The sequence below is a fragment of the Clarias gariepinus genome, chromosome 10 (genome assembly GCF_024256425.1).
Source record: "Clarias gariepinus isolate MV-2021 ecotype Netherlands chromosome 10, CGAR_prim_01v2, whole genome shotgun sequence".
Lineage (NCBI taxonomy): Eukaryota > Metazoa > Chordata > Actinopteri > Siluriformes > Clariidae > Clarias > Clarias gariepinus.
In genome coordinates this window covers 20,038,196-20,059,903 of record NC_071109.1, presented here as the reverse complement: position 1 = coordinate 20,059,903, position 21,708 = coordinate 20,038,196, and the positions used below count along the sequence as shown (strand labels likewise).

At 37.2% G+C, this 21,708-nt stretch overlaps 1 protein-coding gene across 1 annotated transcript; it reads left to right on the top strand.

The window, feature by feature from the left end:
- Positions 1-7,457: 7,457 nt before the first annotated feature.
- Positions 7,458-20,771, top strand: asah1a (N-acylsphingosine amidohydrolase (acid ceramidase) 1a). The gene is made up of 14 exons (XM_053506189.1): positions 7,458-7,586; positions 7,696-7,742; positions 7,840-7,930; positions 9,749-9,832; positions 9,971-10,049; positions 10,189-10,263; positions 10,369-10,414; positions 11,413-11,557; positions 11,648-11,702; positions 18,181-18,262; positions 18,799-18,930; positions 19,085-19,208; positions 19,983-20,039; positions 20,155-20,771. The coding sequence occupies exons 1-14, from the start codon at positions 7,515-7,517 to the stop codon at positions 20,242-20,244; spliced, it is 1,179 nt and encodes a 392-aa protein (XP_053362164.1). The 5' UTR covers positions 7,458-7,514; the 3' UTR covers positions 20,245-20,771.
- Positions 20,772-21,708: the final 937 nt, after the last annotated feature.

Below are 21,708 nucleotides of genomic sequence, written 5' to 3'. Positions count from 1 at the left end.
AAATGAAGTAGTGACTTCATTAACTGGATGTGATCTGTCCATTGCTCATTGTTTCCTAAAGCAATGGATGATAAAACTGTTTCACATAAGAAAAATATCACTTAACATGTAGTTTAGTTATCTATAGCCCAAAGGTTTACATTTAACTGTGCCGCATTTAAGAGGACCTGAATAAGAAGTACTCTTATCTGAATTCAGCAGATTAATGAGGTAAAGTTCAGGGAGACAATATAATTAGGAAAAATTCAATATATTTCTGCATTAGATAATTAATCAAGGATGCATCCTTTAAACAGTTATTGGCATTAAGGCTGACCCTGTTATCATAGCACATTAATATTGGATTTCATTACACTGTATTGGATTTTAGTACACACATATGTGTAACATTGCCTTCTTCCAAATAAAGTGTCTCATTACCATAATGTTTTCTGTCCAATTAATAGAACACAGCTGGCAAAAACATAAATAAAAATTTGTGTAATTTAAGTGTTAGTTATTTTGTAGAATGTACTGATGGTATATTGCTAATTAACACAGAGTCTCATCAAAATTTTTCAACAGGTTTTTATTTTTTTATTTTTTTATTAAGTCAGTGTTTGGTCTTACAATAACAAGTGTACATTATTTCAGTAGCAAGCCACAAATTGTGTTTAACTCTACAATAAAAAAACAATACATTTTGTTAACCCAGAAACACAGATGGCATTTTTAATTTGATTCAGCTTTTGGATCAATGCGGGCATGCATAAACTACAGTATACACTTTAACCCTTGAATTATAAGAAACATACTTAAAGTTATATATTGTACTGTAATGTAAATGTAATACTGTAATTAATACCAATGATGCATGAGCCACTAAAAGGGTCATTCTGGTTGTGGCTAAAGCAGCAAAAATACTGATTTACATCAGTTTGGATACTGGCCATTAAGAACATGGCTAAGTTAAGAACCATCACAGGCCAACATGGCCGTTATTACATGGTTACATGTAAATGATTTTGCATATCCAAGTTAGAGAGTGTAAGGTCAGTCAGGACACAGCACCCAGGACCAGATTGGGTCTTGCTCAAGGGTTTAACAGTAGCAGTTCAACCTTGATAGGGCTGGGGCTTGAATCTCCAACCTTCTGATCAGTAACCCAGAGTCTTAACCATTTGAGCCACCACTGTGAATTACAGTGAAACCTTGGATTTCAAGTAACTTGGTCTGCGAGTGTTTTGCAACATGCAAACAATTTAAATAAATTTTACCCTGATAAAAGAGCAAGGTCTTGAAATATGTGTACTGTAGTAAGTATTTGTAAGTAAGTATTACGAGTACTTTGTCTGCTGAGCGTCACATCATCACAACTCAGCCAATGGTTCTTCTCTTTCTCTCACGCACCCTGCGTGCGTGCGTGTATAAAAGTCATCCTACACAGTAGCCCACCTCCTCTTTCTTCTTTTCAAAGATAAAATGCAGGTATTTATTTTTATTTTACTTTTGTATTAATCATTTAAATATTAATATTTTCAGATGTTGAACAAATCATCTGAGTTTCCATTATTTCTTATGGGGAAATTCGCTTTATAATATCAGTGCCTTGGATTAAAAGCAAGCTCCAGGAACAAACTATGCTTGCAATCCATAGCTTAACTGTGTCTGGATAAGGGATAGCTTAATGGGAGAAGAAACATTACAATTACAACCAGGTTATTGTTTTTCATTTGTTCCTTTTTCCACCTGAATTGTTGGTTGGTACTGTATATAACATTAAACATTGAAAAAGATCTTAGATTTATCCTGGTATCTTTTTCCATCACAATCACCTGCTATTTTAACAAGAATGCATTAATTTTTTACATCTACTGTTTATATACAGTATAGACGGCTGAATGTTACTTCGGATTGTTGTACAAGCCCACATAAAACTGCATCTATTGCATAGTGGATGATTGAATTGTCTGGTTATCTGTTTGACAGATGGCCCTGCTCAGTGGCCTTGCTTTCTTTCTGAGTGCCATTTAAGCAGTGAGGTGTGCATTAAAAGAAATCTGGGTGCTAAAAGAGGCTGACTAGCTTTCCTCCACATGACAGCATTTTATTGATCACACAGGGACCTCACATGCATTCTCTGTCCTCCCTTAGGCCACTGATGAAACATGCCAAAACATTTAATGTTATCACTGCTTCACCTATGCATTGTCACCTCATGGCTCCATGGGATAAGTTCAGTCCTGAGCTCAGTTACCCTTCATGTTTCACATGTTTGTCGATATGGGTCTCCAATTTCTATTCACTACTCAAAATAAATATGCGAGTACTGTAAGTGGATTGAGATAAATATATCCTACAGTACAGTACATGGCAATGAGGAAATGACTTTATAAATGAGCATGGTGCCCTGCTATGTTGCACTATAACCTCACTGCCACTTAAAAATGAAAAATTAATTCTATTAAAGCAAACAATAAGCACAGAGTAGATAATACATCCATTAGCCATAACAATAAAATCATCTGCCTAATATTGTGTAGGTCTCTCTTGTGTCACCAAAACAGCTAAGAACCATCAAGAATAAACTCCATGAGTCCTCTGAAGGTGTGCTGTGGTATCTGGCACCAAGCTACCAACTATTAAGTTGTTAATATTAAGCTACCACCTCAGTAAGTTGCAAGCTAGAGCATGAATCAGACTGGTTAGTCTAAAACATCTCACAGATGCACAATAAAATTGGGATCTGAAAAATTTAGAGGCCAAGACAAATCACATTCAAAGTTTTATTTGTCACATACACAGTCATACACTGTGAAATGAAGTGAAATGCCTATATGACCGCTGATGATATAAAAATGTATGTATAAATATATAGGAAAAATTTTTGCTGTAATTTTTTTATTACATCGTGTACAAATAATAAAAAAAATTGAAGTGCATTATAAAAAACATGTCTAGAGTCAACCCTCTGTAGAGCTCTTCATAGCTCATAGTTTTTTTATTTCAAGACCATGGGCAGTTGTCTAAGCATTTCACTGCATATTGTACTGTGTATGACTGTGTATGTCACAAATAAAATTAAAATTTGAATTTGTTTAAGTGATCTCCGGTAAGGATAATTTATAATTTGTTTCCCACCACATTTCTTCTGAATCAATCTTAGTCTTTAAACTATTTTTTCTGATCAAGTTGATTGTTCTCTCTAGATATTAATAAAGAGTGGGATGATTTCAACCCAGTAATTTGATACCTTCGAAAGAGCAGCCTTTTGTGGATGGGAAGCATGTGTGTGTGTGTGTGTGTGTGTGTGTGTGTGTGTGTGTGTGTAGAAAATATAAATAAAATTTATGTCAGAAACTGACAAAAAGTTGCAGTTACCACTTTGGAAAACTTAAAAAAATAATAAAAGGGAGAACATCCAATGACAAATAAAAATACAGTAATGATAAAAATATACCTTTACAAGGTCTCAGCTATTTACAAATAAGGGGAGATGCTTTTACTCAGTCTTAAAGTGTGAAGGTTATGCTTGTCTTCTGGGTAGGGATGTGACTGTGAACTGGTTAACCGGTTTGTTGGTTTGAAGCAGTGAGAAGGAGAAGCTATTACTCTCTGCCATGTTGTATTGTGCAGGACATGCCCTAACAATCTGGGAGACCTTTTCCAGCAGTCTCCCAGACAACACCATCAATCTTTAAGCATGGACACATGGACACAAGTGAATACTTGAAAATGTGTCATCATTGTAGTGCATCTCCAATGCACTTAGTCTAAATGAACAAGTAATTCATGCACTAAACAGATTATCAATTTTAATTGGTTTTGATTGATGAAAGCAGACTCATTCTAACTAGGAATCTGTTGGCCTGTTTATCTACTGTGTAAGGAAATCTTGATGTACCAACTTCATTTAGATTTTTGATACTAAGTTTATCATGCCTAGTTGCTAAGACATGGCCTGTGTACGTTTGTTTACAAGAAAGGCCTTATCAAAATCAATCAAAATATATAGTTTTTAATATTTAAATGATGATTCTGTGATAGAGGGAACCCTCAGCCTCATTTTGACACCAGGACACACTGTTTGACACTGTTACCCCTAAAAATAACTACTGTATACTAATTATGGTACTTACTTAGTATTATAACTATAAGCATACACCCAAAGTACAGTATACAGCTTGGGTGAAGCTTAGTGTTCATAAAAGTGCTTTAAAACCATGTTTATGATATAAACCTTTTAAATTCTTATTATTTGGATATTTCACCTACTATTGGCCACGACACAAAACTACTGTAACTTATGTGACTTAATACCTGATTCCTCTACATGTCTGCAGGGTGTCATTATTTCTTACTGTACTCAAAATGCTGCATATGGCTCTACACTTGGGTCAAAGCATCCATAAATTCACACCCAATCTCCTGCGAAGTATTTCTTTATAAATTGGATCCAGTTCCTTGTGGCTATAGCTGGAAGATCAGAAATGCTCCTGATGATGATTTCTATGCTCTATAAACTTACAGCGGGTTAAGTATTTAGTTGTGAATTTCTCATTACCTTCAAACGGCTGCCACAAAATATACAGTATACAGTAGGCTGAAAAGTTATGCTGACAAAAAAAAAAATCTGTTCCCTGCAACAAGCTTATTTCCATCATTAAATCACGACAATGTCATAAAAGGTAAAAAAGGAACAGTTGAACAAGTTGAACAACTTCAATAATTATGTTTGGGCCTCTGAATAGTACAAGTGAAGACATGCTTGTGGTATATGCTTGTGGAGAATTTTGCCTACCAGAATCTCAACAACTGCTTGACTGCTAATAATAGATAATAGAAAATGCTTCTAGACAATAGAAATAACTTGGAAACATTTGCATCTCAACATTAGCAGTTAAAATTGGGGTATGTGTCCAGCATCCAGAAAAACGGACAGGACTAGAAAGACTTCAGGCTCTGATCATTTGTCTGCACCTACAGTACAACCAACCACCATCCATCCACCAAGAACAACTGGAGATGTCCATCTAAGAGAATTTATTTTGCCCACCTGCTCTTCTGGTGGCTAGGTGTGGTTTTCCATAGGTGGAATGTATAGTTCAAACTGAAGTTTGGTTCTAAAAGCAAACAACTATAAAGGCGTACAGATCTCAACCTTTTAACTAATAATCAAACAACTAATGCTAATGCTAACATTGGGTGTATGTTTAGAGTTTATCAACCAGCTGGGTGTGTGGGTTGTCCATATGGCCCTTAAGTTCTTCTTGCTGGTTCTCACAGACACCCTGTCCTGAATGTCAGCTACGTCACAAGCACAAGTTTGAGCAGCTTTCCATGGGAAAAGGTTAGCAAGGCGCAGTTGGACCCCTTTTGCCAATGCCAAGTAAACACATTGCCATTGGCAGAGCTACCACACAAAACCAGACAACCTGCTAGGACAGGCAGTGTTAGCCAATCACTGGCCTCACCATGTGCTAAACATTTCACCCCCGTCCAGTTCTGCTTTTGGCTCCCAGATGCATGAGTTAAACTATGGGTTAGAGAACACCATTCCGCATGGCAGACGCCACAAGTAAGAAGCCACACATTGCAAACTATTTTGAACTAAGTAATTCTTAATTTGTTTAAGGATATAAAACTCTTTCATGAGGCAGATAAAATATTCCTTTCACCAGATAAGCACTAAACAGACAAATAACTACAAACTATAAGGAGTACAAAAGCAGATAAAAATCTCAGTTGTTCTGTCTTTAAAGTACTTCTGTTTGAAATAGTGCTCTCGGGACCCATTAGATAAGCACTATCAAAGCAGATAATCAGTGAGAAATGTATAATTAATAGAGGATCCTAATCTGGCTGATTAGCTAGACAAGGTTTATCTCAAATATCTTTAAAATCTTTTTCTAATCTTTTGGAACTTCTTCTTTTTTAAAGTGTTCTTAACATGTTCTTCTCTGCTTTGGAACTAAACAGGATAATGTAGAAGACAGCTTTATTTATAAACAGGAGCAGCTCCAATTTGTATCCACGCTCTTGTGGTAAATGTTAAATTGGTATATTCACTTCTTAAGGGGCAGTGCATTTACTAATTCTGAAGGACTTAATCATTCAGTTTAGGTGCTAGTTTGAGGTGTTAAGTTCTAAAAGAGACATCAAGCATACAGGCTGTCTGTACTGATTTTAAAATTCTTAGCACAACAACTTGTGACTTATTTTGCTTAAATAAATTTCTTACCAGTCTTGTCCATTCAATATTGTGAAAAGGCGGACTAAATTAGGTTATGGTAAAGCTTATTCCAATCACAGACACAACGGTTTGCACTCGTAGTCAATGGCTTTACCGTGTTCCCAGGCTACTGTTTAGCTATATGTGACCCTGTCTTTGAAGACCCAGCTAGAGTCATACTGTATGTAGAGTAATCCTAATTATGTAAAGAACAGTCATTCACAAAACAAACAAATAATATTTTTAGACAGGGTCACACATGGAGTTTTGCTGTTCTGTAAGATATTCACCATTGAACTGATCGCCCTTGGTCCGAAGTAAATGAAAAAACGCCATACTAAATAGTTACTTCAAACCAATATTGTTCATTCTACTGGTTAACAAACCAGTGTTATTATAAGAACTGTATTGGTCGAGCGTGTTGTAGCCTTTGTTTGATTCAGTTTATTGCCTAATATTATTATTATTATTATTCAGGCACAATACCAAAAACTTGTAGATTTATAGAAAATGTAAAAAATAAACATGAAATACATTTAGGCCTATCAATCAACCAGTTTATAAAAAAAAAAAGAAAGCTTGTACTGACCCCTACTGGACATAAATTGCTATTTTAAGACAAAGTAAAAAAAATCCTTTCAAATGAAGAGACTTTCTTTGCATTTACAATTTTTTTTTTCTGTGGAATTTTTTAGCAGTAGACAGTAAGACTTGCGCACAAATATCACGATAGCAGCAATGAATTCCGTCCATATTATGTAAATTTCATCATCTCGTGTGTACGCTGCTGTATATTATATTCATCATTTCCTGCATCTAGAATACAGCGCTTACAATTCGTCTAAGACTGATATTAAGATAGTTTAATAAGCTTAATGGTTTCAATATACTGTAGCCCATAAGGAACATTACGTAAATAAATAAACAAATAAGCAAGTTTATATGTAGGATAACATTTTGCTCATAACGTCCCAAAAAAGGATTCAATTCATAGAATTTGCTTGTTTACTATCGGAAGAAAACATCCCGCTGGAGGTCAAAGGGGGAGTCGTTGTAAAACTATCGAACATGGCAACGCAATTACAACAACAAAAACTATTACTTCGAATCATAAATAATACCTCTTAGCGTTAACTATCAGAGTACTAGAAAAACACCTTAGATGGATGGATTGTTAAAGAAAAATACAACCTAAATTTTCGGTCACCCCTGACACATGGTACAGTCCAGCCCGGACGCGCTGGTTTAGGAAGTGCGGTTCAGCCCTGCGTGATTAATAGAGGAAAGTTAGAGGAAGCAGTGAATGGCGAAGATGTCTAATCTTTGCTGTATTTTCTTATCATGTTTCATGTTTCTCTCATTTTTTGCCTGCCTAGTAAGTAATTTAAGTGATTTTTATTTGTAATGACATTAATTGATATGAAAGCATGTTCTGTAAGATCACGTGACGGGCTGACAGACTTGAATGTCTCTCTTGTTTACAGCACGGTGAGGAGTGCAGGACAGGAATGTATCCTCCTAAAGGACCAACGTAGGTTCAACTGTATCTGTCTCGATCTCGCCTAGAGATTTATCCCATGATATATTACATTTATCTTACATTTATATACTTACATTTCTCCGTACAGGTTTAGAAGTAATGTTAACTGGTACACGGTGAACCTTGATTTACCCCCTAACCAGAGGTGGACACATGTGATAAAGGAGAAGAAAACTGAAGTAAGCTGTACATGCTGTGACACTTTGTGACTGACTATGATACAGAAAGCAAGGTATAGCTGAGTATAGCACACACTGTAGCTAGATGGATCGATAGATACTGGTAGATAGAAAACTGTATTTTGCATATTTGTCACACTTAAATGATTAAATAATCAAACATTTCAATATTTTACAAAAAAGACAACCCTATATATATATATATATATAAAGTTATTGCCCCGCCTTGCTAAATCATGTATGAACTGTAATTTGGAAAGCTGGGTTAAATTTCACTTGCCACACCCAGACCTGATTACTGCCAGACATGTTGAATCAAGAAATTAATTAAATAATTTTAAGCTGTCTGACAAAGTAAAGCACACTTAAAGATCTAAAAAAAAAAATTATAAAAAAATCAAGAACAGATGAGTAACAAAATAATTGAAATACATTAGTCTGGAAAAGGTTACCAAGTCATTGTCTAAGGCTTTCGGGAGCTCATGAAAGAACCCAGAACAAAATCTAGGGAACTGCAGGCCTCACTTGCCTCTGTTAAAGTCAGTGTTCATGATTTAACCATAAGAATGAGACTGGGCAAAAAAGCCATCATTCAAAGGTGAAAGCCACTGGTGACCAAAAAGAACACAAAAGCTCGTCTCACATTTGCCAAAAATGATGAATATTCTGTGGACTGATAAGACAAAAGTTTAAATCTGGTGTAAAACTAACACAGTGTGTCATAAAAAATATATCATACCAACAAGTTGTTGTAGTGCTTTGCAGCTTTGGACAATTTGCCATAATTGATGGAACCATGAATTCTGTGCTCTACCAGAAAATCCTGAAGAGTTCCTCAACAGAGATTTTAAAGACTCATTTGCAGTTTTCAAAAACACTTGATTGCAGTTGTTGCGGCCAAGGGTGGCACAACTAGTAATTAGGTTTAGAGGGCAATTACTTATTCATATAGGATTAGGTAGGTATTTTTTTTTTTCGTAAAAAATAAAATCATAATTTTAACACTACATTTTGTATTTACAAAGGGTTACATTTGTGTAATATTAAAATTTGCTTAATAATTTGAATCATTTAAGTGTGACAAATATGCAAAAAAGAAAAACAGGAATGGGCAATTACCTTTTTATGGCATTATAGATAGATAGATAGATAGATAGATAGATAGATAGATAGATACTTTATTGAGCCTGGAAAAATTTCAGACATACAAATGTCTGTACAAATACAGTAGCAATAAAGCCAGTAAACAAAAAAAGGGGTTTGTAGATGTGTCTGTAGATATGATCCTGTGCACTGGATTTCTTACATGTTGTCATTTGACACAGGGTAAATGTGAGGGCTGACCAGAGTTACTAGTGCAATGATAAACTCCAAGAATATATATATATATATATATATATATATATATATATATATATATATATATATTAAAAAGGAAATAATAAATTAATAATAATAACACTTGATCTATGCGTATTGGCATAATATGTAGTAGTGAGCAGTTCCGAAATTTAAAGATAAGCGAGTTATGCAAGTTACCATTTTCGTTACAGCACTGAAGCCCACAGAATGTATGTGTGATCTAAAATCTTGTTGTCAAAGGTTGAAACGATACGTCTAGGAAAATCTATAGAATGAGAATGAAATCTTCCTAAACAAAACTCGTAAAGCATTTAAAGAAGAAGTTACTGAGACTCCCAGGTCTGTGTTTTTGTAAATTAAGGAACATCTACTTTTTAAGTAAATGAATCAACGGACATGAATGTAAACCTGGTAAATGAAATGTACAGTAATTTGCTGGTCTGCTTTGCTTTTCAGATGGCAGCAATGATACAGGCAATTAAAGATTTAGCCAATGGCTTTTTTCATGGAAAATTAACTAATTTAGTGGATGAGGTGTTGGTAGGTATTCTCATTTTTTATTTATAATACCAATTTATTTATTATACCAATGTTAAACATGTTGGACAGAAAAATGTAAATTTCCATATTCAGATTCAGTTAAATGCTTTTGTTTGTTTTTGTACCCATCTTTTTCAGCCTTTGATCGTAGACGTTCTCCCATACCCTTTTAACGAGGAAATTGAAGGAATTGCTCACGTATCTGAAGTCCCTTTAGGTCAGGGTTCTTTTATTTATATATATATATATATATATATATATATATATATAAACAGATTGGCACTTTTATCTAAATATTTTATAGGATTGTGATAGACACTTAATTTCTTAATAATGCAAGGTCTTTTTTTTTCCAGGTGAAGTTGTGCTTTTTAATATATTTTATGAAGTCTTCACGGTGTGCACGTCAGTGGTGACAGAGGACTTGAACGGTAATTTAAATTCCAGGCATTCTTTGTCTATACAGAGTCATAAATTTTGAACCTTGATTTATCTGTTTATTTGTTGTAACAACATGTTATTTGTTATATTGGCAGGAAATATATACCATGCTCGCAATTTGGACTTTGGATTGTTCATGGGGTATGATTTTGAACCTATATTTGCATATGTGTTTGTGATTGTACACACTCACCGGCCACTTTATTAGGTACACTTGTTATCTAATATCTAATCACATTGTAGGAACTCAGGTGTGTATTGTTGGGGCCAGACGGGCAGGTCTGAATATTTTTTTGGAACTGCCCATCTATTGGGATTTTTGCACAGAACCATCTTTAGGGTTTACAGAAAATAACTAGAGGAGAATGGCCAGACTATTTTGAGCTGATAGAACGGCAACATTACCTCATATAATAGCTCATTACAACCAAGGTATGCTAAAGAACAACCCTGAAGCAGATGGGCTACAGCATCAGAAGACCACAACTAAAAACAGAAAACAGTTCTCATGGCCTTACCAAAGCTGGACAATAAAAGACTAAAAAAATTGTTGCCTGGCCTTAAATTATGCTGTGACATGCACAAGTTAGAATAAGAATTTGGTGTAAACTACATTAAATAAGCCAGGACAGATTCATGCTTTCATCATTTCAGGCTGCTGCTGGTGGTGTAATGGTGTAGGGGATATCTTCCAGGCACACTTTAAACCTTTTTCAACCAATTAAATGCACCCGCCTAACTGAGTATTGTCCGTCCGTACCCCCATGACCACAGGATAATGTGCCATATTACAAAGCAAAAATTATCTCAAACAAGTTGAGCATGATAATGAGTTTGCTGTACTCAAATGCCCTCCACAGTCACCAGACCTCAATTCAGTACAGCACCATTTGCATAATGGATGTGCAGCTGACAAATCTGCAGCAACTGCGTCATGGTATTATGTCAAAATAACCAAAATCTTTAAGAAATGTTTCCAGCACCTTGTTAAATATGTGCCACAAAGAATTAAAGGAGTTCTCAAGGCAAAAGCGGGTCTGACCTAGTATTCTGTGTACCTAATGAAGTAGTATACATGCATGCATACATATACACGCACACATACACACAAGTTTACTTTCTGTTCTGATTGCATACAGTTGGGATAAGAAAAACCATACATGGACTCTAACCGAGAAGCTCAAGCCACTTGTGGTGAATGTTGACTTCAGGCGAAACGACAGGACAGTTTTTAAATCCACCAGCTTTGCGGGATATGTAGGGATGCTCACTGGAATTAAACCTGTAAGTGTTTTAGGACTTACATAGCCACTGATCTGCTCTTTTTTTTATTTGCTTGTTTATTTAAAAAAAAGTTTTTGTATTTGCTTGTAGAGAGAATTCACACTAACGATGAATGAACGCTTCAGCATTGATGGAGGATACATAGGTAAGTTTTCAAAGTGACTTTCAGTTACATTTACATTTAGGCGTTTGGCAGATGCTCTTATTCAGAGCGACTTACATTTTTATCTCATTACACATCTGAGCAGTTAAGGGTTAATGGCCTTGCTCAAGGGCCCAAGAGTGGCAACTTGGTGGTTGTGGGGTTTAACCCTGGGATCTTCTGAACTGTAGTCCAATGCCTTAACCACTGAAAAAAAAAAGTTATATATTTATTGACTAAAGCCCATATGTTGCTACATTTGTCAGCCCCATCAACTTAATTAAACAATAAATTAGTGGAAAGGGACCACTACAGGACCGCCACTGATAATTCCAAGCAGAGCAGGGGCATGGTAATAAACTGGAGGTTTTTTTTTTTTGTTATGCTAAAAGAAGTATGAGCAGTAACCATGGTTTGACACAATATTGCCTGGTTGCACAAGTGTCCACTTCCTTTAATTAATACTTTGTTAAAGCACATTCTGGTTTATTAGATACTGCCAGGTTAACACATATTTTTGCTAATCTCCTGTGCACAGCCTTCTTTAAGTTGTAAAACAGGTTTTTCAAGAGTGTTTAGACCTGGGCTCTAACCGGGTCATCCCAATACATTGATCTCTTTCCTAAGTCATTCCCTTGTTCACTCGAAGAACTTTGTACATGCATTGCATGAGTTGTACATGTCAGAAATTCCTGCAGCACATTTTTAGCTTATTTTCCCTGATAACCTTTTTTCTTGCTTTATTCAGTTTTTGGAAACTTGTTTGTGGTGCTCCATTTCCTCCACTTGTTACTCATGCTTTTTTACAGTGTTCCATGGTACATGTAATGTTTTGAACCTTATTTTAAATTATCCTTGCTCCTGATCGATACATTTTTCTTTTACCATGTTTATTTAAAGGAAAAGCATGTTACAGTAGCAGATTAGGATTATTTGCATTCTACTGTAGGTTTCACTTTTTTTTTTCAAAATAAACCTCCAAAACTTTTAAAGTCTGAATACTAAAAAATAATAGTTTTTCTCCTTTAAATAATTAAAAGACATTAATTTATTAATGTCTGAAAGTTCTGTCAGTTAAGTTACTAACTGAACTCTGGAACTAAAAACTCCCAATGCAAAGTGACCAGCATTACATGATTATCATTCTTCTTCTCCTTCTCTCATTTTTAAAAATATTTTAACTATATTAACCCATTGTCATAGAATATATGAATTTACTGTCAACTATATTACATACTATATACTGTTATGCACTGCAGATTCTGTATGATTTTTTTAATTCAACATTTTGTTCAAATATGATGTTAAATGGTCATAAAAATGGGAAGTGGTCAGCCAGGCAAGTCCTACCACTGAATATATTTTTGGGTTTAAATAAGGAAATTGTCAACCGTCTTCCCTTTCACTATGGGAAACATCTTGTCATGTTGCCGGTTGTGAAGCATGTGTGTATCAAACACGCTAAATTTTTGGCTTATATAACCTCGGTCAGGTGACGTCATCTGATAAGACGCACCTGCATGTTATAAATAGGAGTGAACCGGAAACATTCCTCAGATTCTTGTCTTCACCTAGTTGTGTGTGCGTATCTGTGTCTAACCAGCAAAATAGTGTTTAAATCACTATTGAGTTAGAGTTTTAAACAAGATGTCCCTCCATGTGTATAATCCATATCGGAGGGCGATCTCTACACTTTACTGCTTCGATTAAGTGCTACGCGTGTGCCTCGCATTCCTTGAGGAGCTTCGAGCCGCCGCGCATTCCTGGGTTTTAAAGTCGTGCATCCGGCAGAGCTGTGAGAGACGGATTTAAAAACTCCTATCTTTCGCTTCCTGTGAATGGGCAAGGATAAAACATCCTCTCTTGCTTCCGCGGAGATGGTAATAGCTTCTAAGCACTTGGAAAAAAAATAAATAAAATAGACGGTGCTCCATTGCACACCATGGCGGTTTTGCACGCCTACCAGGCTGACCTGCTGAGAGACTTGAGTACTGGCGGGGCTCTTCAAGGTAGGGCGTATTGGAATTGGCCCCCCCAATTGAGAGATGCACACAGAATTCCTTTCAAAGAATGAAGTGTTCTCCCTGGCACCCCCAGGAGATCGGTGTTCTTGTTTCGGGCAATACCAAATCAAATTCAAATTTTATTTGTCACATACACAGTCATACACAGTACGATATGCAGTGAAATGCTTATACGACCGCCAGTGACCTTAAAAAGAGAATTAAAACTTATAAGAAATAAATATGAATAAAGAAATAAAAGAAATACGATAGAAAATTACATTTAACTAGGATAAAAATAGAAATTAAAATAGCAATATATACTGTACATAAAAATAGAAATATATACTGTACATAGAATTTTTTTTTTATTTTAATTTGGTGAAGAAAGATGGTGTGCAAATGTGCATAAAAAGTGACCTATGAAGGTGCCGTATTAAAGTGCCTTTGTGCAATGGTCCATTATGTAAACATAAACATGTAAGTGTAGATGTGAGAGTAGTAGATGTGTGTGAATGTGTCCATAGTGTCCATGGATGTTAAAAGATGCTACTAGATCTGCATAGTGATGTGGTTGAGAGACCTTATCGCCTGCGGGAAGAAGCTCCTCCTCAGTCTCTCTGTGTTGGTCTTCAGGGAGCAGAATAGCTTTCCCGACCTCAACAGAGAGAACAGTCCATTGTTGCGATGGCTGAGGTCCTTCACGACCTTCCTGGCCTTGGTCCAGCACCGCTTGGTGTAGATTGAGTGCAGGTCAGGGAGCTCGGTGCGGATGATGCGCTCAGCTGATCGCACCACCCTCTGTAGAGCTCGTCTGTCCTGCATGGTGCTGTTCCCGAACCAGGTCGTGATGTTTCCCGTCAGGATGCTCTCTATGGTGCAGGAGTAGAAATTCCTGAGCCCCAGTCTCCAATAAAATGTTAGTTCTTTGTTTTTTTTCCTGCCATGTTTCAGAATGCCGAACATCTAACATTCCCCTGCCCATGTAACATGTTCCCCTACCAGACAGAGAGTCAGGCTACTACAGTCGGTATTTCTTGGTTCCCAGGAGGAACGGGGGGCCTTGTCTAATTTTTAGATTTCTGCTTTACCGCTATCAACACAGGAGGTTCCTGAGGTTTGCTTTCGGGGGCGAAGCTTACCAGTATCGGGTCCTTCCAATGGGTCTAGCTCTCTCACCCGCACATACACAAATTACATGGATGTACTGTAGTTCTGTCTCTTACGACTCCAGAGCATCCGTATTTAAATTACATGACTGGCTGGCCCAGTCTCAGTATCTAGAGCTTCGACATCAGCATGTCGTCCTAGCTCATTTTTGTTTCTTAGGATTGAGATCCAACGCCATGAAAGCAAGCTCTTTCCTGTTCTGAGGACAACATATTTGGGTGTCACATGGGATTCGAGCGTAAGCGGGCACAGCTGTCTCCTGCTCGTGTCGAATCCATTCTCAACACCCTCAAGGAAATCGAGCTAGACCAAAAAGTGACCATCACTTTTAGAGATCTTAGCTCTCTTGGCAGCTGTATCCACGGTGACACCTTTGGGCCTTCTGCACATAAGAGCATTTCAGTTGTGGCTAAGAACCAGGAGATTTCACTCTAGGGCCAATCCCCAATAAGGGCTACGCGCCAGGTGCTTTGTAACCTTCCCATGTGGTTCAGACCCCGGTTTCTGACTCTGGGTCCCACTCTAAGTTTGTCTTGTCGTCGCAGATGCTAATGACAGACGCTTCCCTCATGGGCTGGGGTGGGGTCTTAGATGACTGTCCAGCCCAAGGGAGCGCGGCACATCAATTGCTTCGAAATGATTGCTCTATTTCTGGCCCTAATGCACTTCCTTCAGCAGTTGTGACTACCATGTCCTAGTGCGGGTGGACTACACTATGGCAGTCTCATATATTAATCGCCAGGTAAATAGCTAGCGCACCAGATTTCTGTCCCTCAGGCCGATTTACATTCTGGAAAAAATTTTATGTAGCAGAGGTGGACCTCTTTGCCTCGCAAGATCAGCGAATGTCCCCTTTACTACTCTCTGACTCTTCCAGCCCCTGGGTCTGGACGCCTTGGCGGTCCCTGAACGGGACCAACTATGTCAAGCTGGTCTTCCAGTCAGAGTAATTAAGACTATTCTAAGTGCTAGGGCTGCCTCCCCTAGAAGAGCTTATGCCCTCAAATGGAATGTATTTGAAAGTTGGTTCATGACGAAGCAGGTAGACCCAGTCCACTGCCGAATTGTTTTAGTGCTGGAGTTTCTGCAGGAAAAGTTGTCCTCGGGCTTGTGCCCCCTTGTTGAGTCAGCACCTCAGGTTTATGACCCTCAAGATGTTTTTTCTAAATGGCCGTTTCCTCTCTAAGAGGATCGAAGATCTGTCAGTCTCCCCATCCTGCCTAGACTTTGCCCCTGGGCTAGTCAGGGCCATTTTGCATCCTCACTGAACTATCTTCCGAAAGTTCCATTCCCAACATGCACCCCATTGTTTTTGAAGCCTTCTGTCCTCCGCCTTTACAGCTTCGTTTTGGGGCCGCGAGCTGCGTAAGTGGTGCTATTGCCCTCTCCTATGAGGCGCGTGGGCTCATTTGGCCTCTAGGAATCAGGGCTCATTCAACCAGGGGGAGCGCCTCATCTATTGCATTAGCAAGAGGTATTCCCCTGCAGCAAGTGTGTGATGCGGAGAGTTGTCCTCTCCGCACACATTTGTTACATTTATAGTCTGGATGTTCATGCTACTCCGGGCTCACGGGTCCTCGAGTCAGCTACCCGGACATAGTTCTGAGACCTTCTCGGCCTTGTGTGCAAACGCTACAGAACCTTGGAGTCCAGACACTTGCAGTGCGGCGGCGTTGGCACTCTCGTTCCCATAGCGTTTTCACGCAGCATCGAGTGTAGCCTTTGAAAGGGGACGTCTCGTCTCGGGTTACTTTGCTGTAACCCTGTTCCCTGAAAAGGCGGGAACGAGATGCTGCATCCCAATGCCGCACTGCCTACGTGACCGGACGTCCGTTCAGACAAATTAATCTGAGGAATGTTTCCAGTTCACTCCTATTTATAACCTGCAGGTGCGTCTTATCAGATGACGTCACCCGACCGAGGTTATATAAGCCAAAAATTTTGCCTGTTTGATACACAAATGCTTCACAACCGGCAACACGACAAGATGTTTCCCATAGCGTTTTCACGCAGCATCTCGTTCCCGCCTTTTAAGGGAACAGGGTTACAGCAAAGTAACCCGAGACGTTACTCAGTAATGTACATAATCAGTTCTCATTTCAACATCATTATTGTTATCAGTCTACATATATTCATGTTCAAAAGTTATTACCTCTTATTTAATTCCATGTTCTTTGTGTTAAAACATGATGATAAAAATCATCTGTTTTTATACGAAAAATATAGAATTGAAAGAAGGGGTATTAACTTTTAAATATGACATATGGGTACACTTTTACTTTCTCCATTATCAACACATTTTTAAAAATCCAGTTGTTTTAAACAGAAAAACAGGAGAGATGGGGCTCATTATGAGTGTATTTGGAGAAGCAGAGAGAGAAGCACAACACAAGTGTGATTAAAATGTTTGCCATCAAACAACATCATTTGTTGCTGGTCACTTGGCACACTGGGATAAATAATTTTTAAGTTTAAGGATAAAGTTCTGTTAGTAACGTAGCAATAACAAACTGAGTAGTGAAACCATCACTTAAGCACCTTGAAAAATAATTTGTAATGTTTAAATTTCGCAACTAGCGTATGTGCTACACTGACCAAATCCTTTGTTGAGAAATATCATTGTTATTACAATTTTTACTTCTTTGAAATGTACTCTAAATCATAGCATGACTCATGCATACATCCGTTTGAAGACTTTGCGCCTTTGGCCTTGCGCAGTCAGGCCAAATAGGGATGTCAAGGAAGTCTTACACAAACATCTGATATTTAATTGTGGTTGATCAAAACAGCTTTATATGTGATAGAAACATTAGAATGAGTTTAAATGTGATTTAAGTTAAAGCACAATAACATGTCCTATTATAAAAGGGTGTGTACTGTACACTTGTGCCACCTGGTTATTCTCCTTTTTTTGCTTAAAAAATATTTACATTTGTTTTACAAGTTGCTACATCACATGTAAAGGTGGCTTGATTTCTTTCTTTTTTTCTTTTTTTTTTGCACAGGGTGTGTAGTTTTTTTTTAAATATCTAGAGTGGGTAGGTTTGTCAGGTGTAAAGTGTGCAAAATGCAGCATTAATGCTGTGCTCACATCAGCTTCACTAACATAGTTAACTCCGTGTCACTGCTGTGCTGAGAATAATCTGCTTAAAAAATATGCGCATTGTGCTGGTCCTATGGTCATCCAATTTTGTTTGTTTTTTATTTTGTTTGCTATGTGTGTACAGTATGTACATAAACGGTAAACATACAGTCCTTTTAGTTGTCACAGCCCTTACTTGCTGTTACTATGATCTCATTTCTGCCAGGGATCCTGGAATGGATTCTTGGCATGAGAGATGGAATGTGGATGAGCTTCCTCACACGAATCGTCTTGGAAAATGCAACCAGGTTGAGTCAGTCTTTCACTCTTTTTCATTCCAAATCCCCATACCCAATATTTATATTGCATTCCTGATAAATATTAGTAACTTTTTCTCCTTTGAATTTTGTCAGCATTTCTAAGTTTTAAAGTTGATCTGCTTCTTCATGGTGTCTCAGAAACTCTGTACATAGAGGAAATTTAACACTTTTTTTTTTCAAAAAGGTACATTTTATATAGAAAACATCCTGTATATAGTTTTCTTTTTAAACACACAAGTTGTTGCCCCAGCCCATGATCAACTCAAGTTAGCAATATCTTTGTTACTTATGTAACTGCACTTTGATTATGTTCACCCATGAGAACTTATTTCAGTATTTTCACGGGCATTCTTATTGGCTTTTTCAGAGAACATAAACATATTCAACATACAATGAAAAATAAACAATAAAAAGTGTTAATTTCCTCATATACATATAGAGACACATGAGATACTCTGTATTTTAACTGTTGTATGATATGGTGGTAAATATCATGTAAAATGATCTTGTTGTATTTTTAACAGTTATGAACATGCCAAAAACCAGCTTGCTCAAAAGAAGTTACTTGCACCCGCCTACTTTATCCTGGGTGGAAACCAGACAGGCCAGGGTTGTGTAATAACCAGAACTAGAATCAACACACTGGATGTCTGGGAGTAAGCTCACATTATTGCAGTAACAGTTTTTATTCATGTGTATGAGTGTGTCCCCACTCACATCCACGTTGACTTTCACTGTGTACAGTACATCTGGCATATTGGTATATCTGGTATATGGTACACTATAACTAATGAGCCTTTCATGTTGTAGGATTAATATTAAACTCGGGAGATGGTACGTGCTTGAAACAAACTATGACCATTGGGAAGACCCTTTCTTTTTAGATGATCGCCGAACACCAGCTATGAAATGCATGAATAAAATCACACAAGCAGTAAGTGTTCACAGTAAAGAATCAGCACAATACAAACCAGAAGTTCTCAAAAAACATTAAATTTTTTGCTTCTGCATGTTGGGTTTTGGGTCAGTCACTTGATGTTTTAGAGGTAAAATCTGGAATAAAAATTGCAGCATGTCATAGATTAAAATATCATGTACTGTATACTCTTCATTTAATTGTGTTATGGTTTGAATAATAATAGTAGCAAACAAAATCTGTGTTGAGCCACCCCCTGTTTCCTCATATTAAATGAAAGTCTTCTTCTTCTTTGTCTTTCGGCTGTTCCCTTTCAGGGGTCGAACAATGTAAATAAAATGTTTTAGTGTGACAGGCTGCAAAGTGTCCAAAGATGCAATTTAAGCAATGGTTGTTTATGTACTGTAACAACCTCAACAACAACCTTGTTTCCCCTCTCGTCTGTTTCAACCGCTGGGCATTCTACATCGCTAGTATACTAATGACCGGCCTGATCATCTGTCATCATCTGCACTTGTTTCTCACTGGGTTATGCCTTTTATGTTTGAATAATTCATATGGCTTTGTGGCTATGCATGCTTTTTATGCTTGAATAATTCATGTCACTGTGTGGCTTAAACAAATAGAAAACATTCCTCTGAAACTGGACTTCATTAAAATACAAGAAAGTCTAGCTCTTTGAAAGAAGAATATGGAGAAATAAGGGGTGTCTCAAGACTTTTTCACTATAAATACTATATATACTATATAGTACTACAAATAACCTGGGCTGACCACTATTTTTTTCCTTAGAACATTACCTTGCCAAACATATATGATGTACTTTCAACAAAACCAGTTTTAAATAAGGTAAGGTTAACAAAGTTGTATCATTTAAGACTTTAATGCAGTTTAATATGTATTAGGTTTTTATTTTTCATTTGTGTGTTTTATTTGTATATGTGTTTTTTTTTTTTCACTCTAGCTAACTACCTATACTGCACTAATGGAAGTATCGACTGGAAGACTTGAATCTTACATCAGAGACTGTCCAAGTCCATGTAGCCCCTGGTGATTGACTCAGGCCTGAATGTTATAATAAAGATGATGGTGTGTTTATTTAAGCTGTTTCCAAGCATGGCTAGAATGATACGCGGCCCCTGAAATATTAAATGGAATATTGTTTTTTATGGGTACTTTTACTAGTTCTGAGATAACTACTTTGACATTCTAACAAAAGTATGAAAGTTTCATGTACAGATAGACAGACAGACAGACACTGACTTTATTAATTCCAATGGAAATTTCAAACATCCAGAAGTGATGAGGACAGCAAAAAAAAAAGACAGAAACAGGTTTATAGTTGCGGTTGCACACTGTAGAGTTTACATATAGTTCATAGACACAATATAGATGTGAGAGATGACCAAAGGTACTAAAGCAGTGCTATAATAAAATGCAATGCAAGCACTAATGTGCATTTGTGGCAATATGGTGGGAAAAATACCTCTAACTGTATTATAGTGAATAATTTATAAATTATGTAATGTTTGATTAATACTGTTTTTTACTTTTTTCGAAATAAAAGTATTTTTCTTTCTGTTCAGTGTTCTCTTCCCTTTATTGAAATAATTCAAGTATGAAATAAATAATATAAAATTATATAAAATAAATAAGATCACAAACAGTGCTCCAACATATAATAGGCTTTTATTTAGCGCTCACCTTTTAGGGAAAATGTCGACTTTGTTTTATGCGTGTAGAAGATGGCCTAAAAGACTGGATCCGTAAATTCTCAACCTGACTGTTTAGGCAGTGCTCATGTATACACTGACTACAAGAACGATAAACATTTCTGATGTAGTCACAATTAAGGATGATTTCGTTTTATAGTGCAGCAATTCCTCTGGGCTGGTTCAAGGGTAATGGGTTTGATTCCCACCTCAGGTCTGTGTGCATAGAGTTTGCATGTTCTCCCCGTGCTTGTTGGGATTCCTTTCCTCAGTCCACAGACATGCAAGGTAGACTAATTGGCTTTTCCAAATTGTGCATAACGTCTTAATGTGTGTGTGTGTGTGTGTTTGTGTATGGACTGCGATGACTTGCCAGTCCATACACCAAAGGTGTATCCTTCCCCCTTGTTCATTGAGTACCCCTGGGATAGGTTCCAGGTCTTCTATGACCCTGCACAAGATAAGCAGTAGTGAGAGAGTGAATGAGTGTTCGTTCTGGTTCTGTTCTATCTTTTAGGGTTATTTTTGAAGCCTTGAGAAAAAATGCCCAAGGATCCAAACTTTATACCTTTAAACATGCTGACTGTTATAGACTATTTACTGTATATTGTCTAAGCTGCAGTTATCTGAACAGACTAGCAAATTTGTTCAGAAGATTTTGCAAAGCAGGAATTATGCTCTATCTTTCTGACTGATTATTCATCCATTTATTGATTTTTACCTGTCTGGGAAGGCAGTTCTTCTCAGGGTCTGGTGCACACACACCGTTTTTTTTGTTTGTTTGTTTGTTTGTTTGTTTGTTTGTT

What these genes read in the sequence shown, in the direction of transcription:
- asah1a (XM_053506189.1), top strand. Translation starts at nt 7,515, where the DNA reads ATGGCGAAGATGTCTAATCTTTGCTGTATTTTCTTATCATGTTTCATG. An exon ending in TATCCTCCTAAAGGACCAAC is followed by an intron (nt 7,743 to 7,839) that starts GTAGGTTCAACT and finishes TTCTCCGTACAG; the next exon opens with GTTTAGAAGTAATGTTAACT. An exon ending in CATTGATGGAGGATACATAG is followed by an intron (nt 11,703 to 18,180) that starts GTAAGTTTTCAA and finishes CATTTCTGCCAG; the next exon opens with GGATCCTGGAATGGATTCTT.